A 19,090-nucleotide genomic window follows, 5' to 3' on the forward strand; every position below is an offset into this window, starting at 1 on the left:
TCTCAAAAAAAATGTGTGTGCAGTTGGTCGGGGTGGGGGGGTGGTATTTGTGACAAAGGCTGTTTATCAGAAATCAATAGTTTTATTGGTAAAATTCATCATACGTTTCCATTAAAATCAGATATAGGATATAGGTACTTATACACATTATTTTTGAAGGTTCTAGTTTGCTAACACAAAAAGATGATAGTTGGGTTGAACCTTATTCAGGTTGGACACCCCTAATTTGAGTATCTGAAATGCTCTAGAATCTAACTTTTGAGCACCAACTCAACACTCAAAGGAAATGTTTATTTTAAGCATTTTGGATTTCAGATTTTGGGATTAGAGATGCCGAATTGTAAGTATAATGCAGATTTTCTAAAATTCAAAAAAATCCAAAATGCTTCTGGTCCCATGCATTTCAGATAAGGGATGCTCATCCTATAGTTGTATACCTAGGAAAGGAGATTCTAAGTTTTTAAAAAATACCAGAATTTAAAAGTTGGTAAGGTTGATGTATTCAAGATAATATAAATAAAAATTATCTTCGTACTAACACTAACCGCTTTGACATGCAAATAGAGAAAAATAACCTCTTGTCAGTATAACAAAACCACAGTTTGAGGAACAAATTTAATAATAAACTTTGAGAAATAAATTTAATAATAATCTTTTTGAAGAAAACTAATTTTTTTTTCAATCCTGTCTTATGGGGCTGAAGGAAAACTTAATTTCTTCTTGAAAGACAGAACCGTGATATTCAACGTAATGGCATAATGTTTCTGGGTATAAAAAGTCTTAATATAGGTCAGGCACGGTGGCTCATGCCTATAATCCTAACACTTTGGGAGGCTGAAGCAGGCAGATCATCTGAGGTCAGGAGTTCAAGACCAGACTGGCCAAAATGGTGAAACCCTGTCTCTAATTTAAAAAAAAAAAAAAAGCCAGGTGTAGTGGCACACGCCTATAGTCCCAGCTACTCAGGGGGCTGAGGTAGGAGAATTGCTTGAAACCAGGAGGTGGTGGTTGCAGTGAGCCAAGATTGTGCCATTGCACTCCAGCCTGGGAGACAAGAACGAAACTCCATCTCAAAAAAAAAATCTTAATATAAAATTCAGTCCTTTGTAAAATAACATATTTAGTACAATCTTAATACTAATGGGTTTTGGAAGTGAATAAAATTGATTTTATATGTAAGAATAACTGTGTGAAAATGCCAAAAAATGAAAAGATGTATGGTGAGAAGAATTTCTTACCAGATGCTAACTCTTCTAGTAAGATACTGTAATTAAAGCAGCATGAAATCCAGGAATATGTGCATACTTAATGAATTTTTAAAAAGACGGTATTTCACTGTAGAGGTAAGAAGATGGTTTAATAAATGGAGCAAGTGTAATTGTCCATGTGCAAGCAAAATTAGAGCCCTACTTTATAAACAAAAATAAGTCTTCTGGAATACAAAAAACTAAAGAATTAGGAAATATAGGAATATATGTTTATAACCTCATCAGTAAAGGAAACCCCAAAGCTACACTCTGGCTACATTTAAAAAAAAAAATCACAAAAGACAAAAATATGCCATTAAATAAAGGATCTCATCAAAAGATAAAACATAGACTAGGAAAATATTTTCATTACACACAACAAGCAATAGATTCATATACCTCTTAAATTAAAAAATTATAAATGATTATGACAACCTAGTAGAAGATCGATGGGGCCAGGTGCAGCGGCTCACACCTGTATTCCCATCCCAGCACTTTGGGAGGCCAAGGCGGAAGGATTGCTTGGGCCCAGGAGTTCGAGACCAGCTGGGAAAACAAAGTGAGACTCTACATTCAAAGTGAGTCTCTTCAAAAAAGTTTAAAAATTAGCCAGATGGGATCACCTGAGGTCAGGAGTTCGAGACCAGCCTGGCCAACATGGTGAAACCCCATCTCTACTACAAATACAAAAATCAGCTGTGCGTGGTTGCAGGCACCTGTAATCCCAGCTACTTGAGAGGCTGAGGCAGGAGAATCGCTTCAGCCTGGGAGGCGGAGGCTGCAGTGAGCCGAGATCATGCCACTGCACTCCAGCCTGGGCAACAGAGCGAGACTCCCTCTCCAGGAAAAAAAAAACCCAGATGTGGTGGTGTGCGCCTGTAGTCCCAGCTACCCCAGAGGCTGAGGTGGGAGGATTTCTTGAGCCTGGGAGATGGAGGTTGCATTGAGCCGTGATAGTGCCACTACACTCGCTGCACTCCAGCCTGGATGACAGAGCAAAACCCTCTTTCAAAAAAAAAAAAAAAAAAAGAAAGAAAGGAAAAGAAAATGGTCAGTGAGCAAAGGATAGAGATTATTGACAGAAAAGAAAAATTTAAATGCTTAATAAAATGTTAATGGATGGTCAACCTTTTTAGTAAGAGAAATGCAAATTTAACACAAACCTGCTGTGATACCATTTTTTCACTCGGGTAAGCATGGTTGTAATGCAAATACATCTACTTTTGAGTAAAGAGCCTGGGAAATGGGCCCTCATATGTTACTGTTGGGGGTGTGGCTTATTCCATCCAGCCTTTTGCAGATGATTTGGCAGTATCTGTAAAAGTTTAAAAAACGTTCACCCCTTTACCTAGTAATCCTTCTGAGATAAATAAAATTAATACATTTATATAAATTTATTTATTTATTTATTTATGTTTTAAACCGAGTCTCACTCTGTCGCCCAGGCTGGAGTGTAATGGCGCGATCTCAGCTCACTGCAACCTCCACCTCCCAGGTTCAAGTGATTCTCCTGCCTCAGCCTCCTGAGTAGCTGGGATTACAGGCACCCACCACCGCTCCCAGCTAATTTTTTGTATTTTTAGTAGAGACGGGGTTTCACCATGTTGGCCAGGCTGGTCTCATCCTCCTGACCTCCAGTGATCTGCCCACCTCGGCCTCCCAAAGTGTTGGAATTACAGGCATGAGCCACCGTGCCCGGCCAAACTAATATCATATTTTTTTCAGTTGTGTTTATATTTGCAAGAGTTGAAAACAATTTGAACGCGTGTTGATAAACCATATGATAGGACTGTGTTAAGCAAGTGTTTCTTAAAATATCTGGCTAGTACCAAAAAGAACAAGTTACCTTTAACTCCCTTGCATACATACCTGCAATGTAGTATTAAATGGAAAAACAAAGTTGCAGGGTAGTATGATCTCATTTCTGTTAAGAAAACAAAAACAAATAAACGTGTCATTTTATGGGTAATTGTGCTTTCATATGTTCATGGAGAAAGAGAAGAAGGATATGTTATCAGCATCGTTTGCCTCTGGGTGGCAGGTAGGATGGGAATAAGATTGGCTAGGCGGGAAATGAGATTTCGTTTTTTTTTTAATATACTTTGCATTGTTTCACTAGTTGTAATTAAAATTTGTTTTGAATGTGACCAAATAATGGAAGATACAAGCTTTAATGATTCCAGTTCTTTTTATTCTGCCTTATAGGACAGGCTAGAAGAGTTAATATAGTAATCCATTATTTCCCTGGGCTTTTCAAGTCATTTGAGGGAGGAGTTTAGCCCCAATTTTGTGGGGCTAATAGTCAACTCTCCCATACAAAGACAACGAATATTCTGGTCGAAACTATTGGAGAGTACATTGTGAAAATCTGTGTAGCTGAGAGAGGAGCCAATAAATGACCAAATGTTGATTTTGAATAGTTAACATTTTATCTAAACAGCTAAAGTTTGTTCATTTGTTTTTCCTTTAAAGCTCCATCAAGGAACAGTCCCTGTTTCTTACACAGTAACAACAGTGGCACCACATGGGATTCCACTCTGCACAGGCCAGCACATCCCTGCTTGTAGTACACAGCAGGTCCCAGGATGCTCTGTGGTTTTCAGTGGACAGCACCTCCCTGTCTGTAGTGTGCCTCCTCCAGTAAGTCTATATCTTTGTTCTCATTAGATATTACTATTAAGCACACCAGCCTGAATTTGGTTTTGTAACTTACTGACTCTTACCCTCTTTAGAGGGGCTAACTGCGTTATATAAGCAAACAAAATTTAAGAGACTGTCTTTGTAGTTTCACTTTCAAGTAAAAAGGCCAATTTTATTGCAATAAAAATCTCAATAGTATCCTTATAGTAACCATTTAATAAAATTAGCTTTATAACCGGATATATTTTTACATTAATTAACTTATACATATTTGGATATCCTGAGGGTCAAACCATGTTTTCTCATATATCAGCACCGTTTATAATTAAAGCCAATGAAGGTCAGCCTAAGTCTCAGAGACCTTATTGTTCAGCACTTGAGAGTCTCAGCACTTACTGAATTTTAATAGGCACTTTGAGTGCTTTGTCTTATTCCTTACAGGAAACCTATGATGAAAGTAGCATCATCCCCCATTTTCTAGTGTCTGAATCTGAAAAGTTAAATGACTTGCTTAGTGCTGTAGAGACAGCTAGTATAGGAGAGTAGAGAGTCACACTAACTTTTTTTTTTCTTGCCTCTGAAGCTTATGCTTTGTCCTTTAATCTTTAATCTCAGTTCAGCCTCCTTTCAGAAATGAGGGCGCTGTATTTAAATGATGTATCTAAGGTCAACAATGTCTTCAAAGGAAATCACAGCAAAATTTAAATGTAACTCTTAATACATTGCTCTGAATGTGAGATTAAAGCACACTTATACCAATACTAACTTAACAGATTAATTTACTCAGGCTTGGTTTCTCAGTAATAGAAACATTGTGCCAAATTTGCAAACTAAAATACTGAGAGATTATAAGGCAATTAGTTGAGAGTTGTGCTCTTATAAAAATCCTAGGAAGACAAAGATTTCTACAGGATTGAAAAGGGGAGTTTCTTGAAATACAGTAGTGTTTGCTACATCTTAAACCAACTAGAGTTTCCTCTTCTTTGCAGCACTTCCCCCGCCCCGCCCCAACCCTGTTTCATAGATGTTTAAAAGGCTCAAGTATTTCAACCAATTTGTAAAAATTATATAAAATACAGAATAATTATTAGTACCATTACTTTACTAGTAGATAAAATAAGTACACTGGTATTTCATTGTTAATATAAGCTATTAAAAACATTTTCATGATTTTGGGAGAGGTGTGACAATGACAGATTTTAATCTCACTATCCTTTTAAATTAATTATATATTCTGATATTTTTAACCAAACTGTAACGGTTTCTCTTACAGATGCTTCAGGCATGTTCAGTTCAGCACTTACCAGTACCATATGCTGCATTCCCACCCCTTATTTCTAGTGATCCATTTCTTATACATCCTCCTCACCTTTCTCCCCATCATCCTCCTCATTTGCCACCACCAGGCCAGTTTGTCCCTTTCCAAACACAGCAATCACGATCGGTAGGTATCTCTACTATTATGTCAGAATGTTTAGTTTTTAACTAATTTTTAATTTTTTCAGAATGTTTAAGCCAGGCATATAACCTTAGTGGATTTAAGAACCAGACGAATGCCTAAGTTACTATGTTTAAATGGCACACTTAAACACAGTAACTTGGCCAGGTGCAGTGACTCACTCCTGTAATCCGAACACTCTGGGAGGTCGAGGCAGGCAGATCACCTAGGGTCTGGAGTTCAAGACCAGCCTGGCCAACATGGTGAAACCCTGTGTCTACTAAAAATACAAAAATTAGCCGGGCATTGTGGCACGTGCCTGTAATTCCAGCTACTCAGGAGGATGAGACATGAGAATCGCTTGAACCCAGGAGGCAGAGGTTGCAGTGAGCCAAGATCATGCCGCTGCACTCCAGCCTGGGCGACAGAGTGAGACTCTGTCTCCAAAATAAACAAACAAACAAACATAATAACTTAGGCACTCTTCTGGTTCTTAAAATAATTAAAGGAATCCAAACATATACAAATTAGTATAAACATTTACCTTAAATTTCTGGTTTCTTAAATTTTTCTAGTTATTTTAATGTCACTTGTCTAAATTTGTGTTCTATTACATCTGCAGTCCTTCAGGAAGTAAATCTGAAGAAAAGTTTTTAATTGTATTTTTTTCTTTTTATGTGGTTCTAAATTGGAAAATGAAAATATTATAAAATTATTAATACTTGTTAGAATAATATTTGTATTCATTTAGGCAAGGAAATTAACCTTTCTGAACTTCAGTTACTTTTTCTGAAGGCCTGGTTTTTTCACTATGTTGTGATGAAAAGCAGATGGGGTAGTCTATTAACATAGTTAATTCTGTCTTGGGACTGGGATATAGTTGAGAGGCGTATTATTTTGGGACACTGGGAGATGTAAGTACTATATAAGTACAAAGAAGGGCACAGGAAAAAAGGTCCAGTTGTTTTGATAGGCCAGGTTCAGCATCAAAACCATCAGACATTAAGGAGAAACAGGAGAGACAACCTATAGAAATGGCTAAAGTGGAAGATTTCAGCTCTCTGGAAAGAACTTGACAGTTGATTATAGCAGAGTCTTACCATTGTTTACTAAGGATTTCTATACCATGCTGGGTACCAAAGAGGCTGCTGTCCTGAAAACTGTAGAAGCAATTAGGACACAAGTTTGGCTCATCAGAAGAGGTAGAATTGCTTCTGCAAGATAATCTTTTCTTGGAAATAGGATAGGATTTGTGCCAGGACGTTCTCCTTCTCAGCTTCCAGTATCTGGGAATTCAAGGCTAAAGCAAAATTTAGCTATCACTTGTATCTAAATTTGGAATTCTTTTAAAGGTCCAGTCACATAGCCATATCAAGACTTTGTTTTCACTAGTGTTATAGTGTAAGCAATTGTGATTTCTCTCAAGCATGCATAGGCTTCCAAATTAAAGCTTAATATTTACTTATATTTGAATAACATGTTGCTATTCTGTAACTAAGGGAAGAAGTCAGACTAGCATTTAAAAATAAATGTGCCTAAGAGAATTCAGTTGAAAACATCAGCATGAAAATGTGTACATGAATGTAGTAATAGCACTATTCCTAATAGTCAAAGAGTGGACAATCCAAATGTCCATCAACTGATAAATGGGTGATGAAAGAGTGGTATATCCATGCAATGTAATACCCACCCATAAAAAGGAGTGAAGCATTGATAAAGTCTGCAAAACAGATGAGCCTTTGAAAGCATTATGCTAAGCAGAGAAGGTAGACATAGCTTCTTGCTTATTTAAATGAACTGGTTCCATTTACATGAAACGTGTAGAATAAGCAAATACATAAAAATGGAAAGCTGGGCCATGCGCGGTGGATTACGAAGTCAGGAGATCGAGACCATCCTGGCTAACACGGTGAAACCCTGTCTCTACTAAAATCTACTAAAAATACAAAAAATTAGCCAGGTGTGGTGGCGGGCGCCCCTAGTCCCAGCTACTCAGGAGGCTGAGGCAGGAGAATTGCTTGAACCCGGGAGGCAGAGGTTGCAGTGAGCCAGGATGGCGCCACTGCACTCCAGCCTCGGCAAGAAGAGCAAGACTCTGTCTCAAAAAATAAATAAATAAACAAATAATGGAAAGCTGATGGCTTGGGGAAATGGGGATTGACTGATAATGGGGATACAGTTTCTTTTTGGGCTGATGAAAATGTTCTGGAATTAGATAGTAGTGATGGTTACATAACTGTTAATATACCAAAAACCCATTCAGTTGAATTCCTTTTATCATGTCAGTTATGTCTCAATGAACTGTTCTTTGTTTTCTTATGGCTTTTGTTTTTGTTTTTGTTTGAGACAGAGTCTCCCTCTTGTTGCCCAGGCTGGAGTGCAATGGTGTGATCTGGGCTCACTGCAACCTCTGCCTCCCAGGTTCAAGCAATTCTCCTGCCTCAGCCTCCCCAGTAGCTGGGATTACAGGCGTCCACCACCATGACCAGATAATTTTTGTATTTTTAGTAGAGACAGGGTTTTACAGTGTTGGCCAGGCTCGTCTCAAACTCCTGACTTCAGGTGATCCACTGGCCTCGGCCTCCCAAAGTGCTGAGATTGCAGGCGTGAGCCACCGCCCCCAGCCGAGCTGTTATTTCAAAAAAAATACATATCTTCTGTGTGCTTTGCATAGCACTACATTGCTTCAGTGTTAACTACACACTTTTGAAGTAGGCTGTGAACATGCCGGTTTTATAGATGACAATACTGAGGTTCAGATTAAGTAATTTATCTGAAAGTTAACATGGCCGATTGGTGACAGTACCAAGATTCTAATGTCCAGAAGCCCATAATCTTTCTGCACAGCATAATGTCTCTGTACGATATCTCATTTAGCCCTGTTTCTGATTTATAAATGCACATCCTGTTTTGTTTCATCTGTGAAAGGTTAAGTGTCTGAAAATCCTTTAGGTCAGGGTGCTGTGACTGAAAAAGTAATTCTAATTTTCCTATAATTGGCTTATTCGATGACTTTTTGCCTTCTCATTTTAAGAGAAGGTTCAAATAGTAAAATAAATAAAGGATAATGGAAGTGTTTAATAACATGTTTTAAACCTTGTTGAAATCAAAGTTAGGAAGATTTTACTGTAGTCTATATGTTTACTTGTGTGAATTTTAGATTCATGTGAACATCAAGAGATGCATGGCCTTAGAGACATTTTGGGATTTTAAATTTGTGATTATTATAAAACATAATCCGTCTAAACACAGGAAGTATGTATATACATATATACATATATATATATATATATATATATTTTTTTTTTTTTTTTCTCCTCAGCCTCTGCAAAGGATAGAAAATGAAGTGGAACTCTTAGGAGAACATCTTCCAGTAGGAGGTTTTACTTACCCTCCATCAGCCCACCCCCCAACATTACCTCCATCAGCTCCCTTGCAGTTCTTAACACATGATCCTTTGCATCAGGAGGTGTCCTTTGGAGTAGTAAGTTTTCATAGAGTACTATGTTAATTTGCTTTGGCAACTTACTTGTTCTGAGTTATGTTTTAGTATAATTCACCATATTTAGAATTATATGTATTCTCGACAGCATTCAGTTGGAAAGTTACATTTAGAAATACACCTGAGTGTATGGTTTAAAATGGTTGCTGCATCCATTAATAAGTTAGTATTTAAGGAATATTAAAACCTTGAACAATAAAGAACTTCACTGTTTAAGTCTTTTTTTAATTAGATACTTCATTTGACAGACTATTTGTAAATGTAGAGTGATTCTAAATCTTAACATTTTTCGCCTTGCAGCCTTATCCTCCATTTATGCCTCGGAGGCTCACAGGACGTAGTAGATACCGATCCCAGCAGCCAATACCACCTCCCCCTTATCATCCCAGCTTACTGCCATATGTGTTGTAAGTTCTTTCTTATCTTAATGATTTCTGAATTTTGAAACTCTTGAGATTCTCTTTCCTTTGTGAATGTCTTTGTGGTCTATAGCTTTCGGTGTGTTAGTTATTTGTCTTTACTTAATGTTAAAGGGTGGGGTAGGAGGAGCCAGTTAAGGCTGAAAGAAAGAACAGTAACATAGGAGAAGTGGGGAGGGAAGAAATCTGTGAGCCAAAAATTAGGTTTAACAAATCAAGAAGCAGAAAAGGTTAAGATTTTCTGCCTCTTTTACAAGTGATAACACTTAACCACCAGTCTTGATTATTCAGCTTTTAGTGCTATTTTTCTTAGGGAGAAAGGAGAAAAATTATTTATTTCTATGTCTTAGAACTACTCTATTTGGATTAAGTGGGTCTGTAACAGAAATTCCCATGGGTAGGTTTGTTGTTTTTTTTTTTTTATTTGAGACGGAGTCTCGCTCTGTTGCCTGTGCGGGAGTGCAGTGGCGCCACCTCAGCTCACTGCAAGCTCTGCCTCCCAGGTTCCAGCGATTTTCCTGCCTAGGCCTCCCAAGTAGCTGGGATTACAGGTGTGCACCACTATGCCTAGCTAATTTTTGTACTTTCAGTAGAGACAGGGTTTCACCATGTTGGCCAGGCTGGTCACGAACTCCTGACCTCAGGTGATCCGCCCATCTTACCCTCCCAAAGTGCTGGGATTACAGGTGTGAGCCACCGCGCCCTGCCAGTAATTCTTTATTTCTGTCTCACGTAATAAAGTCTAGAAGTAGGCAGCTCAGCGATGATTTGTTAGCCCTGTGACTATGAACAATGTTAATGGCTTCCTGTACAAGATCTAAGGTGGCCTCTCAGGCTCTAGTCATATGACATTCCACCTAGCAAAAATAAAAATAGATTCCTCTGCCTACCTGCTCCTCTCAAGGATATGTCCCAGAAGTTGCACTTATAACCCCTGCCTCTGTATCACATTGGCCAGAACTTAGTCACATGTCTATAATTACTTTCTAGGAATGCTAGGAAATACAGTTTTTATACCAGAAGGCCACGTGCTTATGTTACCACACTGTGGTCATGGTTTTTCCTTCCTTCTGTCCTTCCTCTCTCTCCTCATTTTCTCTATTTATCTTTCTGTCTTAATGTCAGATATAGTATGTCTCCCAATTTTGTTCTTAAAATGTTTAAGGTCTTTTGCATTTCCTTATAAATTTTTAAATCAGCATGTGAGTTTTTACTTAAGTGCTTGCTGCAATCTTGGTAGCTATTGCATGGAATTCATAGATTATTTTAAGGAGAAAGTGACATCTTAATGATATTGAGTCTTCTAATCTTCTTATGTGGTATATTTCTGTTTATTCACTTTAAGTTATCCTAGCAATATATTTGCAGTTTTTATTGTACAGTTCTTGCATATGTTTTGTTAAATTTGTCAGATTAACACTGACCATTCTTCATCCTTATAGCACTGGCCTCTGTCCTCCCTGTCCTGTTCATTGATTTAATGTACTAACATATCAATGCTAGTGTGATTGTTTTCACTGCAGATCAATGCTTCCAGTGCCACCTGCAGTGGGCCCAACTTTCAGCTTTGAATTAGATGTAGAAGATGGAGAAGTAGAAAATTACGAGGTTAGTAGATGAATTGTGAATTAATTTGGGGAATATTGTGTGCATGAAAGTATTATTCTACTTAACTCTTTAAACCACAGGCGTCCAATCTTTTGGCTTCCTGGGCCACATTGGAAGAAGAATTACTGTGTTGGGCCACACTTAAGATACACTAACACTAGTAGTAGCCAATAACCTTTTAAAAAATTGCAAAAAATACATCTCATTTTGTGAAAGTTTATGAATTTGTGTTGGGCCACATTCAGAGCCATCCTGGGCCACATGCAAGCCATGTGTTCAACAAGCTTGATCTAAACATTTATTAGGTAAACACTTTGTGCATTTCAAGATACAAACATGTCATAAAAATGTTTTAACATCTTTAAGGATATTTGAATATGTACTACCACATAGCTATGATAACAGGTAGGTAGATTGGTGCTCTATTAGAATTACGTACAATTCCAATGAGAATGCAAATGAGAAAACAGTGAATTTTGATTAGGTATGCTGAAAAGATTTTGTGGAAGCCAAAATGTTTGAGCCAGATCTTAAATAATGTACAAGCTTTTCATCTTTAAGATTTAGGCAGAGAAGGGCTAGACATTCTTGAGAATCAACAGATGGTCTGTGGTTAACGTAAAAGGGAGAAAATCGGCAGTTGATTGAAAAGCTCAATTGGTTGTCCTTCAGTGCTTGCTACAGAGTGGACATAATTTTGAGTATTGTGGGGGAGGAAGGAGCCACTAAATGTTTTTGGTGCTTTATGGCATCAGTACTTGTTAAGAGTCCAAACTCTGCCACTACTGTGAAGTAATCGATGGGAGTGGTTAGAAAATGGTGACAAGGAAACCCATTTAGATGTTGTAATAGGTAAGGCAATAAATTATAAAACCATGCATGTTCTGAACTTTAGGAACTGTGAATCGAAAGGAATACAACAGTCAACCAATTTTTGACAAGGCCCCCAAGAAGACACAATGGGGAAAGGATAGCCTCTTTAAGAAATGGTGTTGGGAGGCTGAGCGCAGTGGCTCACCTTGTAATCCCAGCACTTTGGGAGGCCAAGGCGGGCAAATCACCTGAGGTCAGGAGTTCGAGGCCAGCCTGGCCAACATGGTGAAACCCCGTTTCTGTAAAAATACTAAAATTAGCCAGGCGTGGTGGCGGGTGCGTGTAATCCCAGCTACTCGGGAGACGAGGCTGCAGTGAGCCAAGATCACACCATTGCACTCTGGGCTGAGTGACAGAGCGAGACTCTGTCTGAAAAAGAAAAAAAATGTTGTTGGGAAAACTGGATACCCACCTGCAAAAGAATGAAACTGGACCTTTACACCATACATGCAGGTTAACTCAAAATAGATTAAAGACCTAAACTTAATACCTGAAATGATAAAAGTGCTGAAAGAAAACAGGGGAAAAGCTCCTCGATATTGGCCATGGCATTGGTTTTTTGGCCATCACACCACAAGCATAGGCAACAAAAGCTAAAATAAATAACTAGGACTACATTGAACTAAAAGGCTTCTGTACCGAAAAGAAAGAAACAGCAAAATGAAAGGCAGACTACAGGTTGGGAGAAAATATGAAAAACATCTGATAAGGGGTTAATATTTAAATATACAAGGAACTTATACAACTCAGTAGCAAAAAATGAATAACCCAATTTAAAAAAAATGGGTGGAGGACCTGAATAGACATTTCTCAAAGAAGACACAAAATGTCCAACCAGGTATATGAAAAGATGCTCAACATTGCAATCAGGGAAATGTAAATCAAAACCACAATAAAATATCACTTCACACCTGTTAGGATGGCTGTTTTCAAAAAGTCAGTAAGTATTGGCAAGAATGTAGAGAAAAGAGAATCCTTTATTCCATGGGCTGCAGAGTGAATGTTGTGTTAGCAGGCAGGAAAACAACATTCATCTCTTTGTACATCTTCATCAGAGCACTTGAGCAGTAATATTTTGAAAGCAATCTTTTTTTCTTGAACAAGTCTCAAAAGTTGTCTTAAAATATTCCATAAATCATACTGTAAACAGACGTTTTGTCATCCAGGCTTTATTATTGGGCAGTGTAGATTTAGCATAATTTCTTAAGGGCCCACAGAATGGCAGATGATTATTGGCTTCAGCCTACAGTCACCAGCTGTGTTATCCCCCCAAAAAGAGTCAGCCTGTTCTTTGAAGCCAGGCATTGCCGCCTTTTCTTTCTAGCTGTGAAAATCTTAGATGGCATCTTCTTCCAATATAGGGCTGTTCCATCTACATTGAAAATCTATTGTTTAGTGTATTCACTTTCATTAATGATCTTAGATAGAGCTTCTGGGTAACTTGCTACAGCTTCTATATCAGCATTTCCAGCATCACCTTGCACTTTGTTGTTATAAAGATGGCTTCTTTCCTTATACTTGATGAACCAGCCTCTGCTAGCTTCCAACTTTTCTTCTGCAGCTTCCTCACCTCTCTCAATATTGATAGAATTAAAGGACCTTGTTCTGGATTAGGCTTTGGCTAAAGAGAATGTTGTGGCTGGTTGGATTTTCTATCCGTATCACTCAGACTTTCTCCATATCAGCAATATGGCTGCTTTGCTTTCTTACTCGTGCATTCACTGGAGTGACTTTTCTGGGTTTTTTTTTTTGTTGTTTTTTTGTTTTGTTTTGTTTTGTTTTGTTTGAGACAGGGTCTTACTCTGTCTCCCAGGCTGGAGTGTATTGCCACGATCTCAGCTCAGTACAGCCTCGACCTCCCAGGCTCAAGCGATTCTCCAACCTCAGCCTCCTAAGTAGCTGGGACAGTAGATGCATGCCACCACACTTGGCTAATTTTTGTGGATTTTTTTTTTTTTTTCTTTCAGAGATAAGGTTTTGCCATCCAAGGCTAGTCCAAGTGTTGGGATTACAGGCATGAGCCACTGTTCCCAGTGAGAATGGCACTTTTTCTATTCGAACTTTGCCTTTGCCTTTAGAACATGGTTACTGGTTTGGCGCAAGAGGCCTACATTTTGGCCTGTCTCGGCTTTGACGTGCCTTTCTTACTACGCTTAATCATTTCTAGTTTTTGTTTTGTTTTTTTGAGACGGAGTCTCACTCTTGCCCAGGCTGGAGTGCCGTGGCGCAATCTTGGCTCACTGCAAGCTCCGCCTCCTGGGTTCACGCCATTCTCCCGCCTCAGCCTCCCGAGTAGGTGGGACTACAGGCGCCCGCCACCACACCCCTCTCATTTTTTATATTTTTAGTAGAGACGGGGTTTCACCGTGTTAGCCAGAGTGGTCTCGATCTCCTGATCTCATGATCCACCTGCTCAGCCTCCCAAAGTGCTGGGATTTACAGGCGTGAGCTACCGTGCCCGGCCTAATCATTTCTAGTTTTTAAAGTGAGACACATGTGACTCTTCCTTTCACTTGAACAATTAGAGGCCATTGTGGGGTTATTAATTGGCATAACTTCAATATTGTTGTGTCTCAGAGACTAGGAATACCCCAGGAGAGGGAGAGAGATGGGCGAATAGCCAGTCATTCAGTGGAGTAGTCAGAATACCCAACATTTAAGTTTTCTGTCTTATACAAGTACAGTTTGTGGTATCACAAAACAAGTGCAATAGTAATGTCAAAGATCAGAGATCATTATAGCAGATATGAAAAAGTTTGAAATGCTGTGAGAATTACCAAAATGTGACACCAAGATATGAAATGACTACATGACTGTTGGAAAAATTGAATTAATAGATTTGCTCAATATGGGGTGGCCACACACCTTCAATTTTTTGTTTTTGTTTTAAAAAGGTAGTATCTGTGGCATGCAGTAAAGCAAAGCGCGGTAAAGTGAAATATGCCTGTGTAGTCTTTATACTGTAAGAACTTAACATATTTTGTTACAAATTGTATTTGTTGACCTTTGTGTACTACGAGATATAAAAGATCATTATCAATGATATAAATTTTATCTAAATTTTATATATTGTAATCACCATCAATTTGGCAATTTACTCTTTATTTTTTATTTTTTTGAGATGGAGTCTCGCTTTGTCGCCCAGGCTTGGAGTGCAGTGGCGCAGTCTCAGCTCACTGCAACCTCTGCCTCCCGGGTTCAAGTGATTCTCCTCCCTCAGCCTTCCAAGTAGCTGAGATTAAAGGTGCACACCACCATGCCTGGCTAATTTTTTTGTAATTTTAGTAGAGACGGGGTTTCACTGTGTTGACCAGGTGGGTCTCAAACTCCTGACCTCAAGTGATCTGCCTACCTTAGGCTCCCAAAGTGCTGGGATTACAGGCTTGAGCCACCATGTGTGGCCTGGTAATTTACTTTCTATTCCAGCATTTAGAAGGGCTGGGGAGCTAGTGAAAGGGGAACAAATTATTTAGATGACGCAATTATCTAAATAATGTTGACACAGAAGCAAAGTTGTAGTGTCATAATAAAACACACAGTTATTACCACATTAACTATTGACATTTGGGGAAGTTATTTCTGTTTCTCTCATCTATCATTATTTGTTACCCATTCTGTTAACCCTGGGGCAACCTGAAAAATGGAGAAAAGCAGTCCACAAAAGGCAGACTAATTGTGAGATAAACCAAATGAGTTATTAGAGTCATTAAGGAAAGGAGGTACTGGTGTAAAATCAATAAGCATAATAATTGGCTGGGCATAGTGGCTCACTCCTGTAGTCCCAGCACTTTGGGAGGCCAAGGCGGGTGGATCACTTGAGGTCAGGAGTTTAAGCCCAGCCTGGTCAACATGGCAAAACCCTTTCTCTACTAAAAAATAAAAAATACAAAAAATTAGCTGGGCAGCTACTCAGGAGGAGGAGGCAAGAGAATCGCCTGAACCTAGGAGGCAGAGGTTGCAGTTAACTGAGATCATGCCATTGCACTCCAGCCTGGAGGATGAAGCAAGACTCTGACTCAAAAAAAAAAAAGAAAAAAAAAAAAGGCATAATAATTACAATATTGAAACACATCAAATATATTAAAGTTCATGAGTTGATGGTGGATACTTCATAAAAGAAATTAGGTGGTCTCATTTATCCTATTCTACCTAAATTATTCTGAGTATTGTTTAATATGAGGCATTCTAATAAATGAAGAATGATAAAATTAGAATATTACCATTTTGCCATTTTTAATGAATTAATGGATCTAGACAGTATTCCATCATTGGCTGCCAACATAACCAGTAGACATGATGGGTCTTATGGAAAAAGTACTCATTCACATCTACCTATTTATAGGACAAGGGAACAAGGGATTTGTTAAACCCAGTGGGTCAGGGATGGGAGGTTCATTTAGCAAATTTCAAACTGGGAATTTCTACAGCTCATTAACCTGGTTTCTTCAAATTTAAGAGTGAAAAAGAGTCTTGAGACAAATTAGGCCATGGTAAGTTACGGATTTGTTTGGATCCTTATTTGAACAAACTACTTTTTAAAGTTTTGAATTGAAAACAAAGACATTTGAACGTTAATTGATCATTTGATGTTAAAGAATTAGTGTTAATATTTTAGGTGTGATGATGTCATTGTGGTTATATTCTAAAAAGTCTATCTTTTTAGAAAGCAGCGATTCTCAACCTGGGGACAGTTTGTCCCCTAGGGGATATTTGGGAATGTGTGGAAACATTTTTGGTTGTTACAGCTAGGGGGTGTTACTGGCACTGAGAGTAGAGGGAGGCCAGGAATGCTGCAAAACATCCTGTAGTCCCCAGGCCAGCCCCCACAACAAAGAATTATCCAGCTCACAGGGTTACAGATGCACTTGATACGAATGAAATGATACCATCTTTCAGTTTTGTTTTAAAATAATGTGAGGTTTAGGATAGATGGTAATAGGTAAAAGATTAGCCATGGACTATTGACCTGCGTAATGGATAGATCAAGGTTCATTAACGTTACTTTTCTACTTTTGTATGTGTTTAGATTTTTTCGTAAGAAACATTTAAAAAATTATTTTAATAGGGCTGCGGTGGTACGCAATTGTAGCTCCAGATACTCAGAAGGAGGCAAGAGTATTGCGTGAGGTCAGGAGTTCGAGGCCACAGTGCACAATGATCATGCCTGTGAACAGCCACTATACTCTAGCCTGAGCAACATAGCAGGACTCCATCTCTTAAAAAAAAAATATTGGAATGCAAAATCTAAAGACAGATGAAAATATGTCGTCTTTTACCGCTGCAGGCCCTGTTAAACCTGGCAGAGCGACTGGGAGAGGCAAAGCCTCGTGGACTGACGAAAGCAGATATTGAACAACTTCCTTCTTATCGGTTCAATCCTAACAACCACCAGTCAGAACAGACTTTGTAAGTAAATTTTTCTGACATCACTCTGCTAAATTTCCTTTTCTACCTTTATGAAATAAAAGCTTAAGAGTCATTAAGGTAAAAGTTGGGAGAGGAAATAGAAAATGCTTAGGAGTCAGAGATAACTTTGATAAAGATAAGTTATCTCTGTTTCATAGTCTAAACCAATGCTTGTCCAATAAGTCAATGTAGAGCTAATTAAATTAAAAATTAAATGTCTTAGTTGTACTAGCTAATAGCTGCTGTGTTGGGTGGTATGGATGTAGAACACTTCTGTCATCTTAGAAAGTTCTGTTAGGGCTGTTTTGGATTTTTATGTTGCTTAGCAATTTTGTTTCTAATTCACATTCTAGAATGTTTGTTTTCACACAAGATTGAAAATTCATGCACATAAAGTTTGAGGTTCTTACCTAAAATTTCTGCTTAGTATGGGATCTTTTAAAAATAGCTCTATTGATATATAATTTACATACCATACAATTCCACTCATTTAAAATGTACAATTCAGGCCGGGCGCAGTGGCTCACACATGTAATCCCAGCACTTTGGGAGGCTGAGGCGAGTGGATTACCTATGGTCAGGAGCTTGAGACCAGCCTGGCCAACATGGCAAAACCCTGTCTCTACTAAAAATACAAAAATTAGCTGGACATGGTGGCAGGCGCCTGTAATCCCAGCTACTCGAAAGGCTGAGGCAGAGAGAATTGCTTGAGCCCAGGAGGCGGAGGTTGCAGTGAGCCGAGATCACACCACTGCATTCCAGCCTGGGTGACAGAGCAAGACTCCATCTCAAAAAAAAATAATAATAATTTAAAAAGTACAATTCAGTGGTTTTTCATATATTCATAGAGCTGTGTAAGTATCACCACAATCAAATTTAGACCCATTGCATCACCCTAAAACGAAACCCCTCACCCACTGGCAACACTCGTCATGTTTCTACCTCACCTTGGTGCCTCATCCCTATCCCCAGTCTACACTGTGTTTATATAGATTATACATAAATGGGGTCATATAATATATATGGTCTTTTTGTGTCTAGCATCTTTCACTTAGCATAACTTTTTCTATATTGTAGCTTTTACTAGTAAGTCATTTCTTTTTATGGCCAAATAATATTCCATTGTATAGATCATATATTTTTTTTTCGTCGGTGGATGGACATTTGGATTTCCACTTTGGGCATTGAATAATGCCAAAGATAAATAATGGCTTTGAATCACTCTTATATTGTCTATTTTTTTTATTATTATAGCCAGTCTAGTGCTTGCGAAGTGGTATTTCCTGCAGATTTGATTTGCATTTCCCTGATGGCTAATGATCTTGAGTGTCTTTTCATGTGCTACTAGCCATTTGTGTACCTTCTTTTCAGAAATGTCTATTCTGATCCTTGCTTCATTTTCCTTAAATTGGTTTGTCTTTGTATTATTGAGTTGTAGAAGTTCTATACATATTATAGATCTCACCAGATAAATTATCTTCAAAAATGTCTTCCCTCAGAACAGGGATCTCTGAGGAACAGAACAGGGATCTCTGAGGAATAGAATAATAAAAAGTGTAAAAAAATGTTTTGCCATTCTGTGGATTATTGAGTTTTTCAGTGATGTCCTTTGAAGCACAAAATGTTTAAATTTTGATTTTGGTTTATTTTAGCCTACACTCAGCCCTCTGTATTCAACCAACCAAAGATTGAAAATATTCAGGAAAAAAATAGAAATAGAAAATAACAATAGAGCAATACATAGTACAAATAAAGAACAGTACAGTATAACAACTATTTACATAGCACTTACCCTGTATTAAGTATTATAGTGATGATTTTAAAGTATATGGGAGGGTGTGCATAGGTCACAAATACTATACCATTGTATATAAAGGATTTGAACATCTGCAGATTTTGGTATCCATTGCGGGTCCTAGAAATCAATCCCCCTCAAATCCTGAAGAACAACTGCATT

General features: G+C 38.3%; 1 protein-coding gene across 22 annotated transcripts in view; it reads left to right on the forward strand.

The window, feature by feature from the left end:
• RNF38 (ring finger protein 38) overlaps positions 1-19,090 on the forward strand; it is a 153,089-nt gene that overhangs the window by 127,555 nt on the left and 6,444 nt on the right. For 20 of the 22 annotated variants that reach the window (XM_024252427.3, XM_054519704.2, XM_024252428.3 and 17 more), the window contains 6 exons: positions 3,720-3,887; positions 5,161-5,331; positions 8,648-8,809; positions 9,128-9,234; positions 10,770-10,854; positions 17,012-17,133. In XM_024252427.3, the coding sequence (XP_024108195.1) occupies positions 3,720-3,887; positions 5,161-5,331; positions 8,648-8,809; positions 9,128-9,234; positions 10,770-10,854; positions 17,012-17,133 (815 nt within the window). The remainder of the gene's footprint in view (positions 1-3,719; positions 3,888-5,160; positions 5,332-8,647; positions 8,810-9,127; positions 9,235-10,769; positions 10,855-17,011; positions 17,134-19,090) is intronic. The other 2 variants (XM_054519705.2, XM_063713932.1) reach the window with 1 other exon arrangement.

This window comes from Pongo abelii, chromosome 13, assembly GCF_028885655.2.
Source record: "Pongo abelii isolate AG06213 chromosome 13, NHGRI_mPonAbe1-v2.0_pri, whole genome shotgun sequence".
NCBI lineage: Eukaryota > Metazoa > Chordata > Mammalia > Primates > Hominidae > Pongo > Pongo abelii.